The sequence below is a fragment of the Rhipicephalus sanguineus genome, chromosome 2, assembly GCF_013339695.2.
Source record: "Rhipicephalus sanguineus isolate Rsan-2018 chromosome 2, BIME_Rsan_1.4, whole genome shotgun sequence".
Taxonomy (NCBI): Eukaryota; Metazoa; Arthropoda; class Arachnida; order Ixodida; family Ixodidae; genus Rhipicephalus; species Rhipicephalus sanguineus.
Window position 1 is genome coordinate 92,237,463 of NC_051177.1, and position 19,066 is coordinate 92,256,528.

The 19,066-nt window shown below is 46.8% G+C and overlaps 1 protein-coding gene across 1 annotated transcript in view; it reads right to left on the minus strand.

Annotated features, from left to right (window-relative positions):
• Positions 1-1,964: 1,964 nt before the first annotated feature.
• Positions 1,965-19,066, minus strand: part of LOC119383381 (alpha-tocopherol transfer protein-like) — a 51,281-nt gene continuing 34,179 nt past the window's right edge. Inside the window, exons 2-3 of the mRNA XM_049412882.1 lie at positions 2,536-2,728; positions 1,965-1,971 (exon numbers count right to left, since the gene is read on the minus strand). Of these exons, the coding sequence (XP_049268839.1) occupies positions 1,965-1,971; positions 2,536-2,728 (200 nt within the window). The remainder of the gene's footprint in view (positions 1,972-2,535; positions 2,729-19,066) is intronic.

Genomic DNA, 19,066 nt, shown 5'->3' on the forward strand with positions numbered 1-19,066 from the left:
ATAAACTCTCTCTTGGGATATTCTTACCCTTTTCACCAGTTTGGCCTTCATGAATGGCTTGGCAATAGTGAACAGAATGTCAAATAAAGCATGGTTGTTGATGATGTAAACTGCTTTGACGCAAGGGCAGGCAATCCTGGAATTACACATATCAATTATATTCGCTCGTTTACCTGTTGCATGTTTAAATTACGGTTCCGGCAACGCCAATACTAAGGCTTCGGTACGAAGTCAGTAGTTCTCTTTTTCTAAAGCTTTGTTGTTCTGGTATGGTTAGGTGTTCATTTTCACTTACAAAAAAAAATAAAGGCATGAGCAGTCTTGCACTGTACATGCTGCTGCAGTAATTAAACGGCACACGGCAGTTGCGACGAGGAGATTTATAGAAGAGCAGTTTCGTAGCATCTGCCGATTCCTTGCCTTCGCGTTTTTCAGCCGTTCTTTCCCGATTCGCACACAGCACGCAAGCTACACTATCTCGAAGTGCATATTAAACTTCAAAGTATGGAGCCGCAAATACGTCAGGCGTGTTTCAAACAGTACAGAGAAGCTGCGAAAAAATATACTGGTATGTGAATGAAGTAGTACTTTTACTTAAAACTATTTACAAAGTATATGTGCAGGTATACAGTCGCAGCGCTGACCAATATAGCTGACAGAGGACCTGACAAAGCTGTTGACCGCTGCAATTACAGCCCAAACGTTACACGAACACTATTTCGCCACAAACGGAAATGCGTTCTTCGGCATGTATAGCTTGTGTCGCATTCGCTATTTGCGGATTCCGCTCAGCTAGGTTAGTTTTCTTTAGAGAGAAAAACATTTTTCTCGTATTATTAGACTACTTTCACAATACCAAAACTACGGCTCCTACCATGAGAAGATGCTTGGTAAGCTAGAAATCGCGCAAAAAATATAATAAATACAGGTGGCGCGACGTCCCCCTTGGCGTCTCCGGACCAACCCGTCATGACGTCATAGAACTTGACGGCGTCTGCAGCGGCATATTATTGGTAAAAACATGGTCGATCCCTCCGTCATAGGAATCGGTATAACGCGAAAGTAAAACGTGCCCTTACAGAAGTAGTTGAATGTTTACTGTACATTGATATAAGAGAGTTTCCACAATGTCTGTTGGTGTTCGGCAGCTATAGCCGTTCAACGTGAATGCACTCACGTTGACGCTTGGTGGTACATCTTTATCCCGACGACTAACGTCCATGATCAATGATTAAACAAACCCTTGTGGTAGCTGTAGTAGTTAACGGTGAGAGCGTAATCAGAAAAAGTGATGTGAAAGCCAGGAGAGCATCGCTGATTGGATAGAGAACTTGGGCTAAGGTCGCCATCCCGCGGCATGTTAAAGAGTTATTGAACACCACGGCTGGACTGGAGGGAAGCGCAATGCGCGTCGTGTCTCCCCTGTAGTCCGGCGAGTTAGGTGCGTGTCGCAGCGCTATATTTAGCATGGATGGATCAGGCTGGATGGATCAGGATGGATGCTATGAGGGAGGCCGACACGTGAGCTAAGGTAGCCACCCTCAGTGTGGTAAGGCGTTGACAAAATTGCACTTCTCCTATTAGAAACGCTCCGAACGGGACGGACGCGTAGCAACGACGCGTTGCAGGAGCTAATCGCGGAGGCCACGGTCATGATACGTCACTTTACCGCTCCGAGTGAGCGACACCACCCGCCGACCAAGAGCGGTGTGAGAGGAAAGTGTGACGTCCTTCGTCAGAAGGCCGTCAGAAGGGTAGAAGGCCGTGCCGTGCTTCGGCATTCTGACGAAGGCCGTCCCACGGCCGAAACGTAAATGAGTAAAAATATGCAATTTTCGTAAGTGTGCTCCTTCATTTTTTCAACTACATGTGCCCGGATCTTCAGCATTTACTTTTGAATTAATATTATATATTATATATATAGATATATATATAATATTATATATATATATAGCTGGAATCATTCATGTTCTGTTTTTTGCATAAAGAGAGCCATATCTCAGGCTAGAAATGTAGTGCAGACTCATATCCCCTTGTGTCCACTTTGAGCAAAAAAAATTATACTTTTGACATGGCTCACGAGAAGCAACACGTCGACTGACTCGTTAAATATGGTAGTGTCTTCCGCAAAGTGATCATGTCCAACAGTACACTGCAAAATGAACCTAAACGAAGAAACGTTGTTATGCAGGATGTTCAATTCATCCAACGGTCAATGTATCTTGCTCTTTCTTAGCCACTAGTCGACACAACTAGCAAAAACAAGTCGTGTACACAACTGTGTACAAAGCATCTCAAAGATTTAAATCTGCGCCATGCTCTGTGTGAAGTGTGTATAGCCTACACGCTTCACTCAGAGCTCTGAAGTTGGTCTGATCCGAAAAACTTAAGCTACTGGCTTAATAGATTTGTGCACAAATATGAAAATTGTTTCAGTATGTTTTTTACATATCAAAAACACGTTAAAAAAAACGCGTGGTGTGACTAACCATAGAATGATTCGCATGAAAAGTGCACCGTCTGCTTTCCACTGACCTGAACAGTGTAATAAATTTTTTTATAGCTGAAGGCGTGTAGTGAGTAATGTGGAAGACGCTGAGGCCCCTGATGTCTAGAATGGCCACGATGCCCCTGATCTGAAATTCTTCTCGAAGCAGGGCATGTTCGGCGTGTACTAAGGTGATCCTGAAGAAGTCATTCAGCGAGCATATGTCCGTGTTCCAGGCACCTGGCGAAAAAAAAGGGAGGCTTGAAGATGCCGTTGTAACTTGTATATATATATATATATATATATATATATATATATATATTATATATATATATATATATATAATATATATATATAGATACAGGGTGTCCCAGCTATCTTTAGCCAAGGGTTAGAAATACAATATTAGAGGCAGCGAGTGAAATCCGTTGCAAATTGCTGACAGTCACCTTGCGCACTACAGACAATTTTTCGTTTCGTAATTAATTATATTGTCAATAAAGATTATTAAATAAATTGCTAAATATTGCATTTAGGCAAACATTGCGACTTGCAAAGTTCGAAAGCATCTTCAGAAACACCCATCGCATTATTTGCGGTAAAGAAAGTCTCACGTATACCATTTTTTCCAAGCTGCAAAACAAGCCCGCGAAATACAAAAAAAAGAGAAACACGTGACTAGCGCATTCGCGCGGCAGTGAACGTGCTGCTTTCAGCCGTGCTTTGAGCGAACGAAATCAGCTGCGGCCACGAGTCGCCGGCTCCGTTGCAGCGGTAGGCCGATGAGCTGGCGGTGGTTTCTTGGACCGCGTCAGCCAGTTGGCGCGAACGAAATCAGCTGCGACCGCAACTCGCCGGCTCCGTTGCAGCGGTAGGCCGATAAGCTGGCGGTGGTTTCTTTGACCGCATCAGCCAGTTGGCGCGAACGAAATCAGCTGCGGCCGCTCTCGCCGGCTCCGTTGCGGCGGTAGGCCGATAAGCTGGCGGTGGTTTCTTGGACCGCGTCAGCCAGTTGGCGCGAACGAAATCAGCTGCGGCCGCGACTCGCCGGCTCCGTTGCAGCGGTAGGCCGATAAGCTGGCGGTGGTTTCTTGGACCGCGTCAGCCAGTTGGCGCGAACGAAATCAGCTGCGGCCGCAACTCGCCGGCTCCGTTGCAGCGGTAGGCCGATAAGCTGGCGGTGGTTTCTTTGACCGCATCAGCCAGTTGGCGCGAACGAAATCAGCTGCGGCCGCGACTCGCCGGCTCCGTTGCAGCGGTAGGCCGATAAGCTGGCGGTGGTTTCTTGGACCGCGTCAGCCAGTTGGCGCGAACGAAATCAGCTGCGGCCGCAACTCGCCGGCTCCGTTGCAGTGGTAGGCCGATAAGCTGGCGGTGGTTTCTTTGACCGCATCAGCCAGTTGGCGCGAACGAAATCAGCTGCGGCCGCGACTCGCTGGCTCCGTTGCAGCGGTAGGCCGATAAACTGGCGGTGGTTTCTTGGACCGCGTCAGCCAGTTGGCGCGAACGAAATTAGCTGCGGCCGCAACTCGGGCTCCGTTGCAGCGGTAGGCCGATAAGCTGGCGGTGGTTTCTTTGACCGCATCAGCCAGTTGGCGCGAACGAAATCAGCTGCGGCCGCGACTCGCCGGCTCCGTTGCAGCGGTAGGCCGATAAGCTGGCGGTGGTTTCTTTGACCGCATCAGCCAGTTGGCGCGAACGAAATCAGCTGCGGCCGCGACTCGCCGGCTCCGTTGCAGCGGTAGGCCGATAAGCTGGCGGTGGTTTCTTGGACCGCGCCAGCCAGTTGGGGCGAAAGAAATCAGCTGCGGCCGCGACTCGCCGGCTCCGTTGCAGCGGTAGGCCGATAAGCTGGCGGTGGTTTTTTGGACCGCATCAGCCAGTTGGCGCGCATGATGGTGCAAGTTGTAGCGAGCGCAACGGAGCCGCAACGTGGAAAAACAAAAAAAGAAGGATGATCTTATTTTTAGGGCTGGCGGTCCCATGCCGCCCATTTCCCACAGGGTGGGTGCCCACCCAAGCGACTATGAACTTCGTTCTGCCGAGCACCAGGGCGGAAGTGCGCTTGTCCCTATTTTGCCGCTAGGTCCCCGGCGGCAGCAGTCCCCTGCACTCTAAGAAAAAAAAGAGTATGCGTAACTCTTTTCGGAGAGTTCTGACTTGCCACGTATAGGACTCTCTTTAAATAGTCACGGTGACTCTCTTGGTGGGTGAGGGTCGGCTCGCTCTAGGAGAGTCCCCTGACCCTCTAGGAAGAGTGCAAAGACTTCATCGGGAGGATCACGTTACCGCTTATAGGGAGTCAGACGACTCTTGCCGGTAACGCTCCTAGGGGGTCAGGGGACCCACACCGAAGCATCAAGCGACTCCACAAGTATTTTAAGCTACTCATTTGATCCTTGCTCTACTTTTGCGCGACTACTGTTGAAAATAGTGGAGTATTCATTTTCAGCAAGTCCAATAGTACTTGCCGTACTGGCCAGCGACTGTAAAAATGAATAGTTCAGCTTTAGCATTATTTTAATAAAACCCGTCAAAACAACACATATTTTCCAGCAAAGTTATATAGAAAGCGCGAAAAGATGGTCTGTGATTTCCAATGAAGAAGTTTGGGTATTCCTCATTTACATGCTTCTATGAGTATAGCCAACTAAAATGTGTGACTGTGATGGGCACAGTGTCATATGGTGCTAAATAAACAGCCATCATGTTTCCATATTTATTCCTTGTGATTAAGACTAAATCAAAAAGTGGTGACGGCTTGAGGCATCAGACTTGTGGCTTGCTAGGTTGTCGCTCCTGTCCAGCGTGAGCACCATGAAAAACGGTATCTGAAAAGCAGAACGTGATATTATGATGAGAAAATGAAATTGCAGTAAAGGTTTGCAAAACCTACACAACAAGTGGTTCACACAGACATAATAAAGGCTAACAACAAAACAACAAAGCACATCCTCCGGCAACCAGGGGCATGCCGTGAGCGGTTATTGACCGCATGTTTTACAAACGTAACCCATCCTTAAATACTCAGATAAACAGATGCAAGTACTAGGGCCCAAACGACACCCAGCGCGTGCGTACGCCGTCTACGTCGAGATCAGACATGTCATATGCTAGAATTAGCGCACATAACTCCCACAATCACGTACACTCACTCGATTCTGTTATAGCGCCCAACGTAATCTCAGTGTATGCAAACCACGAAAACAGCAAACAGAAACGAGGGAAAAGAGTGCACGCCGGCGGCCACAACAACGCGCGCCGTCGAAAGCCTAGAGCTTTTTCACTTTACCGGCGAGGCGTGTCCAACTTGAATGACTACCGCGTACGTTCTGGAAGCCACCGTACTATATCTGCACCTCAAACTACCGTCTTTAAGCCAACAAAAACCATTACATGTAGTGCGTCTGAGCGTTCTGTACACAGGCTTTCTTTTTTCACGTTCCCACGCGTGGAAGCACGTTGCACACTCAAGGTCGATGGAAATGTTACTATGAAGTAGACTAAAGTGCATCTCAAAACGACATCTTGCACCTTCAGTAGTGCAGACACGACGTGCGATCAGCAAGAAATGACCCTCGATTATTGTTTGCATCGCTCACTTTATGGGAGCTTGTACAGCAACGCGCATAACGGTGGCAACTCGTTAACTGAAGCTCTGGTTGGGCATCCGCAACAGCCCCGCGGATACAGGCTACTGTTGGAATGGCTGGCAGTTCCGCAGCGCTGCTGCAGACGCCCAGCTAAAGCTGTATAATTAGTACCTACGAAAGCATACACCTCACCGTGTTAACCTGGCGCCCGTTGTCGGTGTCCGCAGCTCCATGAATATTCCGATCCGCCTCCAAGCGTCACCCGCTTCACTTCGTGCACGGCTCGAGCCGGCGTCAACACCACCGAAGACGCTCAACTACGCAACCACGCAACGCATTCTAAAGACCAGGATACTAATACCCGAACACTGCCGCTCCGGCGTCCCCAAGAATTACGTCATGATGCGTCACCCGACACCATCTTGATAATTTGCTAGTTCGGCGGCCTCTTAAAAGGGGCCGTAACGAATGTGAATTGGCGCTATTGTTCATGGAGATTCAAATTAAAGCAGCCAATGGCAGCCTGCGCCGTGCCGGCAAAGCCATGCCCCCGCGCCGGCCGCGAGCGCGCCGCGACGCCTAGTTTTGAATTCCTCGAAAGTTCCGTTGTGCACGAAGCGAGTGCTGATAGCGGCACCAGGCTGCCGTGCAGGAGGTTATTCTTGGCGGACACCTTCAAGTCTCCTGTTGTGGTTAGCGGGTCATTGTTTCGCTCTTGAGACTATCGAGTGGTCGTTTTGTCAGCCGTGCTCCGTCGCCGCCATACAGGACCCGTCCTATCGCCGGCCTTGATATGAAGTTTCGTGATGTCCGTTACATAAGCGAGCTTTGCCGGCGTGTGGAGTTTTCGTGGTGTTTGCGTGTTTGTGCGCTCTCGCCGCCGTGGTGGTTAACGGCACGCACCATTCGTACATCATGGAACGTGCACGGATACTTCAAGACCGGCCGAGTTTCCGCAAGATTCTTCGAGGTTTCCGAAAAACTAAAGGTGAGCATGCGGCTTGCGTTCGCAGCCACACATTTACGAATTGCAGTTGGACAACACAGTTATTGTTTTTTTAATTACGCTGAATCGTGAAAAGCACGATGTTGCAGTTAATATCGCTGTTCCTAGAAGGAATGAAATGAAAGAACTTGAGACTCATAGTTTAAACTTTTGCGTCTTGACAGAACTGCGTGATGGAAGTGCGTTTTGCTTTTTTTGCCTGTTTATCACTCGCCATCGTTTAAATACGCTTCCTGAAACTCATAGGCAGTTTTAGAATAGCGTACGAAAGCTTTGCGTTGGCTTTTCGCGCAACTGTCATGCGTCGTACGCTAACCGCTTGCGGGCTCCCGTAGTGGCGGAAATAGCGAGCCGCACGCTACAATAGCGTACGTTATTCTAAAACTGCCTATGTATCGCAGCTTGCACTGAGCCGAGACGACGAAACTACGTTTGCCTCATGCTACTGCGTAATTTGTATCGTTGGAATTAATGTTTTCAATTGCTTTATTTCAGGACGGAAACGTTTTCGGAGTATTCGAGAAGGCAGAACTGATGTGTTTGCCCAAGGAGTGGTTAACAGCTGTAGAATCAGCTCTGCGAAGTCTCGATCCGCAACTCAATGGACCAGCTTTCTACCCTGCCCCCAGTGCTTCTTCTCGGTGCGTGAATATGCTATGTACTTACGGCTGAAGATAGTTTTGTGTGTTTATATTGTCTCTGTCATTGCCTATGGAAAAACCGCTCTAAGGATTCATGTGTAGGCATGAGACATGTCCTATATGCAGAATTTACTGTTTGTGTTTATCACAATGAAGTGCCAGTGTACCCAACATGACGTTCCCCTTCAGTGGCGTATATTCAGCTTGGCATTGTATTCCGGTGAAAGAAAGCTGCGTATAGGCTTCTTTCACGTGGTCGTTGAGTAATACGCCTTTCTTCGAATGTCATGTGCTGCTGCATAAACTGACCATGGCCTGCATCCCGTTGCCACCAACTAACTTTCAAGTAGTGTTCGGTACATGTGTCTTGCATACTATTGTGTCTGCTTTTTAGCGCATGTACTACTTACTGTGCTAAATCTTATCTTTTTCATTTTGTTTCTGGTGAAGGTGTCCAGCATTTCATGTATATTTGTGCAAAATCTGAGCAAATATGTAAGTGGTTGTTTTGTGTTTCGTATCATTTCAACGGTTAATAAGTAAATCATTGCAATATTATTTCATATTACATATTTGCGCTTCGTTATCTTTTTGTCATGCACTGACATTTCTTTAAACTACATGATTACCTCTCATCAGAGGCTCCTCTGCACTTTGCTCGGTATCGCACCAAATGAAAATCGTGTTTCTTATATGTGTACGTCAAAGGGCTTACACTTCCAATGTGTTCGATTTTTTCATTTCTAAATTTTACAATGAACTTTTGTGTTTAGTCATGCACACACTGTGAATTCTTCCCTTCTGTTCTTCTCCTGAACTTGTATCGTGCCCCTTACATGCATATCTTGAGTTTAGGAAACAGAACAATAAAAGAGGTAACAGAAATGTTGTAGGTGGATTCATCCTTTATGCTCTAGCACATGCTGCTGCGGGCAAACGCGAATGCGCGGCCAAGCACAGCACGCGCGCGAGCGCACGCGAACAAAAAAAAAAAAAAATCCCGGCGCGGCGCATAGGAAAGGAGAAAAACAAGCGCACAAAATAAAAACGGTGCGCGACATGGGAGAGGAGAAAAGCAAGCGCACAAAAAAAAATAGAAAGAAAACGGCGCCGCGGAGAGGGAGGAAGAGGGGTGGAGGCGAGCGGCTGTTGTTACTGTTGCCATGACGACGTAAGCACGTAATCGCTACGTCATCGCCCTTTGAGCTTGGCGGCCTTCTGCAAGAGGCGTAACTCAATTGCGCTCTCGGCGCTGTCGGCGCTTGCGTCGGCGGAGCGTTTGAATTTCGCGTCCTATGGGAGGTATACGAAAAACCGACCCTGACTGAGGCGACTGAGAGAGGAGAGCGGCGCGCCACCCCGGCGCCAACCCAGTCTACGCTGCCGAGGAACGCGCCACAACGGCGCCAAAGGGCGAGCGTGCGATATGTATGGCGTATACGGCGGCTCTTCCGTATACCGAAGCCAATCGAAACGCGCTTCAGGAGGGTCCAGTGACTCCTTCCCAAATGCGAACTCTTTTTCTCTGCCTGTACCTTCCAAAAGGGGTCAGATGGACCCGAAGAGAGTCACGGTTCCATGACCCTCTTTTGACTCTCTTTTTTCTTAGAGTGTGCCTCCCTCAGCAGCGGTGGATGCACGACTATTTCACCAATGCTTTGATGGGTTAAGGTGCGCCCAAGGACCTTTTTACAGAACCTTATGGGGCCACCTTTCGAGACGACTACCCATTAACAACCGAACGCCAGGTCGGTGTACTCCTCTATTCATTAGGAAAAACCGGTGGGTTCCCGTCGGCACTGGGAATCGAACCTGGTACATCCCGCATTGGAAGCGGCGCTCAGCTTTTTTTCTTTTTTTTTCAATCTGGATAAGACGTACGGTATTTTTATCGCGCTCCTTTTTACCGTATCGAGTAATTATTTTATAAGTAGTCCATAAGTTAGTGTCAATAAAACAATGGTTCCTCGCTCACTTCCTTCTATCTCGCGCTCCTTTGCTTCCTTTAATCGCGAGAGAGAACGAGGGCGAGAAGAAGCGTTTATTGATATTTAGGCTGTTTGTACGAAGAACTCACCGCATGACCCTGCTTATCTGCTTATCAGTGCATGACCCCACTGTGAGAGCCCGTCTATTCATGATAGCTATTCAAGTGATCCCGCCAGCGAATCAACGCCATGCTGCGGGCACTTTATGATAATATGATTCACTGATGCATCGGATATCACAGTAAGCGTGTATGTGGAGACAAACTTTCTTTGTGCGACTGTTAAATGTTTGTTTCAATAAAGCTCGAACCGAGTCCTCTACTGTTACGCTTTTCAAGTGTTAATACGCACGCAAATAATTTTTTTTTGCATTGTAATGTTTCGGTTTCCGAGCAATTACATGTATGCGCCATGACGTCATGACGCACATGTTTGCTGCAATGCAGCTTCTAAAACGATAGCGCAGTTCGAAGAAATGATGGATCAATCTTGTTTATTTGATATTGCCCAAGTCCACATATTTCTCCATGTTCCTCTAAGACGTCAGAAAACGCCGCTCTGTGTCGTCACGTCACGATAATCTCAATGACGCCACGGCGGACATTTCGAGATCAACCTGATATCAATTGAATATACAGCGTATAAATCTTTCCTGCAGCGCCCCCACTTGACAGCCGCGCGCATGTTACTAAAAAACGCACGCGATAAAACATTGACAACTCCGAAAGCGTGCGTCAGCGCTCCTTTAAAAACGGATCGAGGGAGATAGAAATCTCGGGCTCCGGCAGTGATTAATATTCATTGAGTAGAGCTTAAATAAAAATAAAAAACTCGAGGAAAACCAGACAGTGCAAGGTCAGCCTTCGTCGCATCTTTTTTTATGCACGCTCTTCAAGCTGGTCCAGTTGTTCGCACTTTCTGCGTATCTGAATATAGCGTCGTCCACTTATATATATGAGACCGAGTAAAATGTTTTATATATGGTTGTTTTGTTCTTTAGGGCAGTGCAGTCCTGGCGTTAAAGCAAGGCAACGACCTTGTCAAGAGGAATAAATAAGGTGACAATTTTTTATTTCATTTCTCTGGCCTAGACAGACTGTGTTAGTATTCCATTGGTGAAAAGGTAACCATAACCCGTAATGGCCAGGCTTCTCAAGGAGATCCTCACCAGTTTGCACCTTGTGACGCATATGCGCGCAAATCAATAGTTGGGCAATTGTGTCATAGGCTCTTAAACGGCTAAGTGGCGCGAAATTCTCAAGATCTCGAAGAGAAGGCCGTGCGCCTTACCTTACGACGGGGCAACGCTTCGAGCGACAGCCGTGACCACAAGTACAAATGCACCGTGTAATTCGCACTGGTTCTGACGTCACCAATCATGGCACGTGGCTACAGTTAGTCACCCCATGCCGAAATTGTAGTTCTGTTGTTTGAAATGCACCACGAAAAAAAAACTATGGAAAGAAAAACATTTAAAGCAGAAACTCCCTAAAGGGTAATCGCCAAATAGTTATCAGCATCTTCAGTCCATTAAAGTGCACCGGTAACATATTAAAGTGAACAGTGCAGGTTTATCAACAAGAATAGTAATCTATTTTAACCTTATCCATACTTAAACTGTGTCCCGTCTGTCTGCGGCGTTTCTCAAGGAACAATACACTTGTTGATAAGCTACGAAGGACCGGCAGAGTAGGGTGGGCAACGCCATACGGACTGACAGAAAGACGAACAAGCCAACACGAGACAGACAAGAAAGAACAGGATATGGCAGGGCAAAACGACATATTCAGAGGCTGGTGCGCCGGCAAACAAGATAATTTTAAATTGAAGAACGACGTTTGAGATTCATCGACCTCACCTGTTCTGAACTTTACCACAGCTCTCCCCTTAGGGTCTGTTCCGGGACACCGTGACAAGTCGGTGCTTACGGCAGGCATCGTCGAAAGGCACGTTGGAAGGCTTCAGTTCTTCGAACATCTCCGGGTAGTCCCTTCGAACTTGAAGTACTTCTTAACATTCTTGAAGGTGCTCTGCACGTCGTACTTTCTAGCTCGTAGAAACTTGAGGAGAAAGGATTCATCCGTAGGACAGTCGAGTAAGGGTTCACCTGGTTGTGTGGGACGTGTCAAAAACGAAAGATCAGAAGAGTCACCTGAAAGGGATTTGTTTTCACTTCCAGTACGAGAAGATGTCTTGATCACTTTTTGGTCAGTACTGCTATTGAGATCGCCGAATACTGTTCGCAGCGACAATTTTAGTTTCTCATCTAAATAACATAGATATGAACACTTCTTTGCAGTTTTACTGGACAATTTGAATGGTACTGGTAAAAGCCGAAATGTTACCGCGTTTTAGACATATCTTGAGCACGTTTTATCGATGAAATTTACCGGTACACCTAGTGACAAGAAACGCAATCGATGAATCGTGATAAAAAAGACAGTGGTGAATATTCGAATAAGCTATTACAAAGTACTCTTTCGATGCAGTTTAACCTACTAGGATTAGCTCTCTCAGCTGGATCAAAGCCTGCTCCTTTACTGCAGCCGTTTCACCCATCTCCTGCTGCGCAACCTCTCGCAAATCTTCAGGGGATGCAACGGCATCCAGAATGTTCCCATTCTTGTCACTGGACATCGTGGCTTTTTTCCCTCTGCAATACAAGAGGCGTGCGTTCTCGTTATGCATTTAGAGATATTCGTGCCGAACAGATTATCAAAGCACGGTCAGAACGACATGGCTAGCATTTGTACATACCTGAACTTGAGCATTGTCTAGCCGCAAGACCTGTATACGTTTCTGTCTTAAGAGTTAAACATTAGCAAACGCTGATTTCACTGGGGAAAAGGCTTAAAACACTAACTGTTTGGAAGTTACACGTAGATATATGAAGTCGCGCTACAATATTTAAGTCGTGGTACCTTCATGGGAGTGACGCTTTTTATGACTTCGTGCAGCAGTAGCCTAGTCCTGAAAGAGGAAGTTTCCCGCAATGTACTGACACAGTTTATTTCTTTCTATCTTGGTTCGTTATTAAAAGTGGGTCGTATTAGATGCAGCTGGCGGCATCAGAACTGGACTCTCTACAGCTGCTTTATGCTTTATTGGTGCAATAGAATTACAAGAAAAACTGGGTCATCGCGCCGTAGGAGTCGTAACACTCTTTGAACCATGGCAGCTTGAAAAATTCTCGTAGTTTTCTTATTAAACAGCGCTATAAACGATATTGACCAAGTGTTCCATTAGGTGTCTTTGCGGAAGGTTAAGAAAGGGAAAATAGACAACCACCCATTTGTAGCACGAAGCCACAAGGAAATCCATACGGACTTCTCAGAAATAAAGCCTCTTAGTTGCCGAAAAATTCGTCCTGGTCTATATATATATATATATCTATATATATATAATATATATATATATATATATATATATATATATATGTGTGTGTGTGTGTGTGTGTGTGTGTGTGTGTGTGTGTGTGTGTGTGTGTGTGTGTGTGTGTGCGTGCGTGCGTGCGTGCGTGCGTGCGTGCGTGCGTGCGTGCGTGCGTGCGTATCATAACCAGACGAATAGCCAGGCTACCGTCTCCAGCATTTCATTAACGCATTTCTCTATCTTTAGCGTCGTTGCAATTTACGAGAGTCCGAAACTAGAGCGCTCTAAGGTTGTTCTCGAAAGGCCACAACATTCGCAGCGTCGTTCAATAACCTGAAACGCAGTTGCATGGAATGCCAACCGGTGCTATAACGACGCAGTCGCCCTGTCACCGCTAAGCAACATTTACAGTAGCTATACTTAGGCATCTCTCTGTTTTAAAGGAAGCACGAAATTAACAGTTGTCAGCATGCGTTTATTAGAAGTATTGTGGAGATTAGAGTTACTGTATATGCTACCTTTAGGTAGCAGAGTTGCGCATCTGTTTTCCAACGCCGCTAGCAACCATGCATTGCGGAAAAGCTGACGCTCGGGCCAATTTTTGTATTTCTCGACGCCGCCGCTGCAGCTCACTCAATAACACTAGTTATCGACAGCTAATGTTTATCGCCGGCCTTCCGACACGCCAGACATGTTATCGGCGACGCGGTAGGCATGTCGCCTGCAAAAATGGAGTGCGACTTCACCGCATAGCTGTGGTGCTAGCCGGACCTATGCGCTACTCTGCTACCTAAAGGTAGCATATACAGTGACTCTAGTGGAGACAAACTAGGTTTCTTACCATTCTGAGGGTTCCGCTGTTGCCAACCTTTCCGTTAGAAACAATATAAAGCGACCTGCTAGGACACATGTTTTCATTTTACTTGTGAACAATGCTTCCGTGTGGGAGTCGAAAAGTCCTTTTGTGTATGTGTATTAAACTTTTACCTTGGTCTGGGCAGTGCCTCGGGTTTTCTACCTTCACCATAAAAACAATGTACTTAAACCAGTCTGATGTTTTTAACACCATTGCTAATAATCCACTTATTCGAGAAGGCCTCAGCCTATGGTGTTAGTTCCAGCCCGTGCACGCTAAATAAGGAACTCTGTTTGCGGACAAAACCATCTAGGCGTTGGTGCGAAATATTCTTTGACATGTGTATGCCATTCTTGTGTCCCACGAGGGTCTATATTAGGCGCGTTATTTTTTAACGTCTTTGTTAACAACCTGGAGAATGCGTGTTCATTCAAATCCCCCTTTTGTATGCCGATGATTAAAAACGTGAATTATCAATAAAATCGGCGGATGATTGAGAAACGCTGCAGGAATACGCGATCTCTACAGCTGAGTGGTGTGCTTCCACTTTCTTACAAATGATTTAGTTAAGACGCTGTTTGCGTTCTTTACACCAAAAAATTGGACCATCTCCCCGAAGGGAAAGCTGATGGGATGCGAAGCAGCAGCGTTGCGCACGGGTGGCGTCACGGGTGAACGGCGCTAACGCGGGTGCTGCGGTGAGCGCTGGAAGATTCGTTTGAAGCGAAACTCGGTGTAGCGTTTACTAGCGTAAACGTTTGTTTGAAAAGCATACACGGGAGGCAGCCGGCAGCTGCGGCGCTCCGGCGGGTGAGGGAGAGAGTGACGTACGCGAGCACCTGTAAGGGAACACTGATCTCCACTAGGAGCAGCTGGATGGCGCATCGAGCTAGAGTCACTGTATATGCTACCTTTAGGTAGCAGAGTAGCGCATAGGTCCGGCTAGCAACCACAGCTATGCGGTGAAGTCGCACTTCGTTTTTGCAGGCGACATGCCTACTGTGTCGCCGATTAAACCTGTCTGGCGTGTCGAAGACCGGCGATAAACATTGGCTGTCGATGGCTAGTGTTAATTCAGTTCGCTGCAGCGGCGGCGTCGAGAAATAAAAAAATTGGCCCAAGCGGCAGCTTCTCCGCAATGCGTGGTTACTAGCGGCGTTGGAAAACAGATGCGCAACTCTGCTACCTAAAGGTAACATATACAGTAACTCTACATCGAGCACACGGGCGTGATAAACCACCGGAAGCCACCGTTTTTGTCCGGGAGCCACCGACATCACTAGTCAATTGCTGCCGGCCGCGAGAGCTTTCTCTTCTTTTTTAAAGAAATGCCTGCCTGTAGCGCAGTAAACTGTACGAATCGACCGGAAAAGTCGTCAGGGAAGACATTTCACGCGTAAGTACCTCAAAGTTTGTTACTTTTTACGCATTTTGTACGTTGCAGCACTCCCGCCGTATTCGGACGGTGTCGGCGCGGCGTCTGTCATCTTTCGTGTAGCGTTCGTCGGCGTCTAAAGTGAGGCGTAATCGCAGAGTTTGAAAAAATAAAAGGAAAAAAACGATCATAACAACAGCTGCCACCCGAGAATACTTGAATTGCGCGACTAAGACGGACAGAAGACGCCAGCTTCCAGGACAAAGAGGGGACCTTCGGTGGCTCACAAGCGCCCGCCTCGCAGAGCGGGGATGCGCCGTCCAGCCTTTTTAATGGAGGTCAGTGCGAGGGAAGCGTGCGAGGGGCGCGAGGGGTGCGTGACGTCAACGCCCAGCTGCGGCGTGACCTACTTGGCACCGCTCCAACACCTGCGCGCGCGGAAACGCGTTGCCTCGCGTTTATGCGGACGGACAGCGTACACAGGCTAGTCAAAGAGCTGCTACGCATCCTAAAAATTCACCGACGATTACTATACAGTCTAATGCGAATTCGGAGCGCAGCTTCATGTTGGGGGCAACGCCAACTATGTTTGAAGATTTGGCTATACGCAGTTGTAGCAATGTAACAGTCGTGACATATTGCCACAAAAACTGCTAGCGCTCTAGTGCTACGCACACCACTCTGTGCATTTGCAGGCGTCGCGAGCCAAGCAAAAACGCCGACAGCCCCGCTTACGACAAGAGAAGCCAGCCGCTTGTGTTCGTCCTGTACTTCTTCTTTGTCCTCGTTTGCTTCCGCGCTATGCTACAAGCAGCCGCAGTGCACGTGCCAGCCCTGCATGCGCACGAGCTCCGACCGAGGGGCCAGCGCGCGAGATGGAAGAAGAAAATGAGGTTATAGGCCAGTGGCTCGTGATAATGACTTACTCCGCGTTGTCTCTCTTTCGTCTTCGTTCGCTCTATCGGTTACGCACCGACGGCAACGGCGACGCCGCTCAACGCAGGAACGAGCGCCTAAGAGTTGCGCTCTGAAAAGAATGTATAGAGGACGCCCACGAACTTCGAAACACACTCTTAAAAAAAGGGTGTCTGTACTGACTACCTTTGGGTGGTAATCGCCTCGCTATACATATGATGACCTTTTGGGGTGTCAAACGACTCCCTTCGTTCTTCAGACCAACGACTCCCTTCTTCACAATTTGGGGTGTCAAACGACTCCCTTCGTTCTTCAGACCAACGACTCCCTTCTTCACAAGCAGAGAGTCTACGTTACTCCCAACGCAGGAGTCTACGTGACTACCTTTTATTTCCCGCCAGTACCTCTAGGTAGTCAGGGTGACCCCTTTGCCATGGTAACGCTGACCCCCACTGGAGCGTTCCTTTGACTCCGTTGTCCTTAAGGACAGTGGTGTACATGACTCCCCTGGCAAGAGTCAGTGTGACCACTTCGTGGTACTCAATGAGACACTCTGCAACAAATAATGCGTTTATTTTTCTTCTTGGTCGATATTGATGAAACTTGCTGAGTTTAGGTTTACTTATGTGGCGATTTCAAATATGCAATTATCTGGAAGAAAACGCAGTTTTTACACATAAAAATTTCATGTGTCTTGATGAGCAAGCCTTTCCAAACTTGGAGTTACAAAGTAAATCGACATATCGCTATAGTTAGGGGATAAAAACTGTATGCAATAGTTTTAAAGGAGTTTACTGCGCTGTTCTGGCATAATGTTCATGAACCCACTAGCCCACATACGAACTCGTGTTTTAAACCCATTTGAGTTAAAAGTTACGTAATATTGAACTCTCGTGAGCGAATCACCAGCTAGACATACACTTACTGGTCAATGTTCAGCATACTATGACTATTGTTAAGTGGGTTTAGGACATGCATTCTGGTTATGTTGCATACAGTTCCCATTCATATTATTGTGATATGCTTACTTTGTAACTCGTGCAGGCCTAACATGGCACATGAAATGTTTGATATACTTAACACGACATATAATAGTAGAAAAATATTTGCATTTTCAAAATCAGCGTACAAATACACATAAACTAAAAGTTTTATAGAGATTGATCAAGAATTTCAAAAGAACTTCAAATCAGAGCGAACACCATTAGGGTTTTTATCTGACAATCGACGAAAGTTGGCGCCGCTACCTCTTGTTACTCAACAAGGCACTTCCACCGGGTTTACTCAAACAGGAACACTGTGGTGGATGCATGACAGCCGCAACAAGTTTTTGTAGCAACTTTACAGTGCTGCACTCGATTCCTCTGGGGGAAATAAAATACTACTCAAAGTTTATATAGATGAGTCTCAGAACAATTTCCGCTCGCGTAAAAAACAAAAAATGTTGATTCTAGAAGAAAGTAAGCCATGCAACACGGAAACAGAAGAGATGCGGACAGCTCAAACGCTAGCGTTTGGTTTGTCTGTGTCTTCTCTTTCACGTCTGCATGCCTTCATCCTATAAACAACTGAAATTTCTGCGATTCGTAAAATTATTCTTTGAATCGGTTTTAAAACACTTCATGCCATTTCATACATGTTCACATTGTAATGACAACCTACTGTTTTATCAGTAAGCACCTAAACTATAGGCACAACATCCTGCGAATAATGCGTAGTCCTTAGCCACGTCACCACAATTGTTAAGCATTTTATATATATATATATATATATATATATATATATATATATATATATATATATATATATATATATATATATATATATATCTGTGCGTGTGTGTGTGGTTTGACATTTTCGAGCGCGCAAAAGAACAGGGACGAAAAACGACGCGGACACAGCGCTGACTTCCAACATATGCTTTATTTTCTACAGTGGTACATATATATATATAGACAACAAAAACAACGCACGCAGGTGCATTGTACAGGAAGGCTTCATGTAAAACCACAAATAAGTATGCATGATAAGCAATCAAACAACCTGATACCGGATTTTTTTCTTCTTTAAGAGATCAAGCGGTCATTCCTGACTACCACTATCGTCTAGTCACCCTGTGGGCCTTGCTTAGAAAGTCTAGTTCTTTTTGGATAGGTCAATTGAAGGTGCACTAATGCACATGTCTCCCAAACTTCCAATCTTCGCCTCTTCAATTATCTCGCGTGTTGTTTGTGCCTGGCTCCTTCCTGTCGCAGTGCACTGCGAATACATGTGATCGCACCCACACTTCCTGCAGTGGAAAGCCACATGTCCCACACCTCCAGTTCGCACGTTATTTGCGTGCTCACGCAGCCTGTCATTGGCACACCGTCCCGTCTGCCCTATGTATTTCTTGCCACAGGACAGCAGTAACTCATAAACGATGTTGTTCTCACATTTAACAAAGCTTTCTTTGTGCTTTTTTTGGCACCTGGGTTTTTCAGAACCACTGTAGGAGGCCTTGCACAGATTATAAAGCTTGTTTGGTGCTGAAAGGACGACTCTTACGTTGGCGTTGTTTCCTATCTTTTTCAGCCTATGTGAGACATCGTGAAGGTACGGTATGACGGCGCATTTCTGCTTGACAGGCTCCGTTTCTGGTGAAGCCTGCTCCTCACCCTCGCGAGCATGTTTGACAGTCTTGAGAAGACCCTCCGCCACAGATGTGACGACATACTGAGGAAACCCCGCCTTTTTCAGGCAGTCAGCTTGCGCCTGGAAAGTACACGAACACTTGTGAGGACATGAGCGGCGAAGCGCATTCATTAGGGTTAATTTTGCAATACCCCTTTT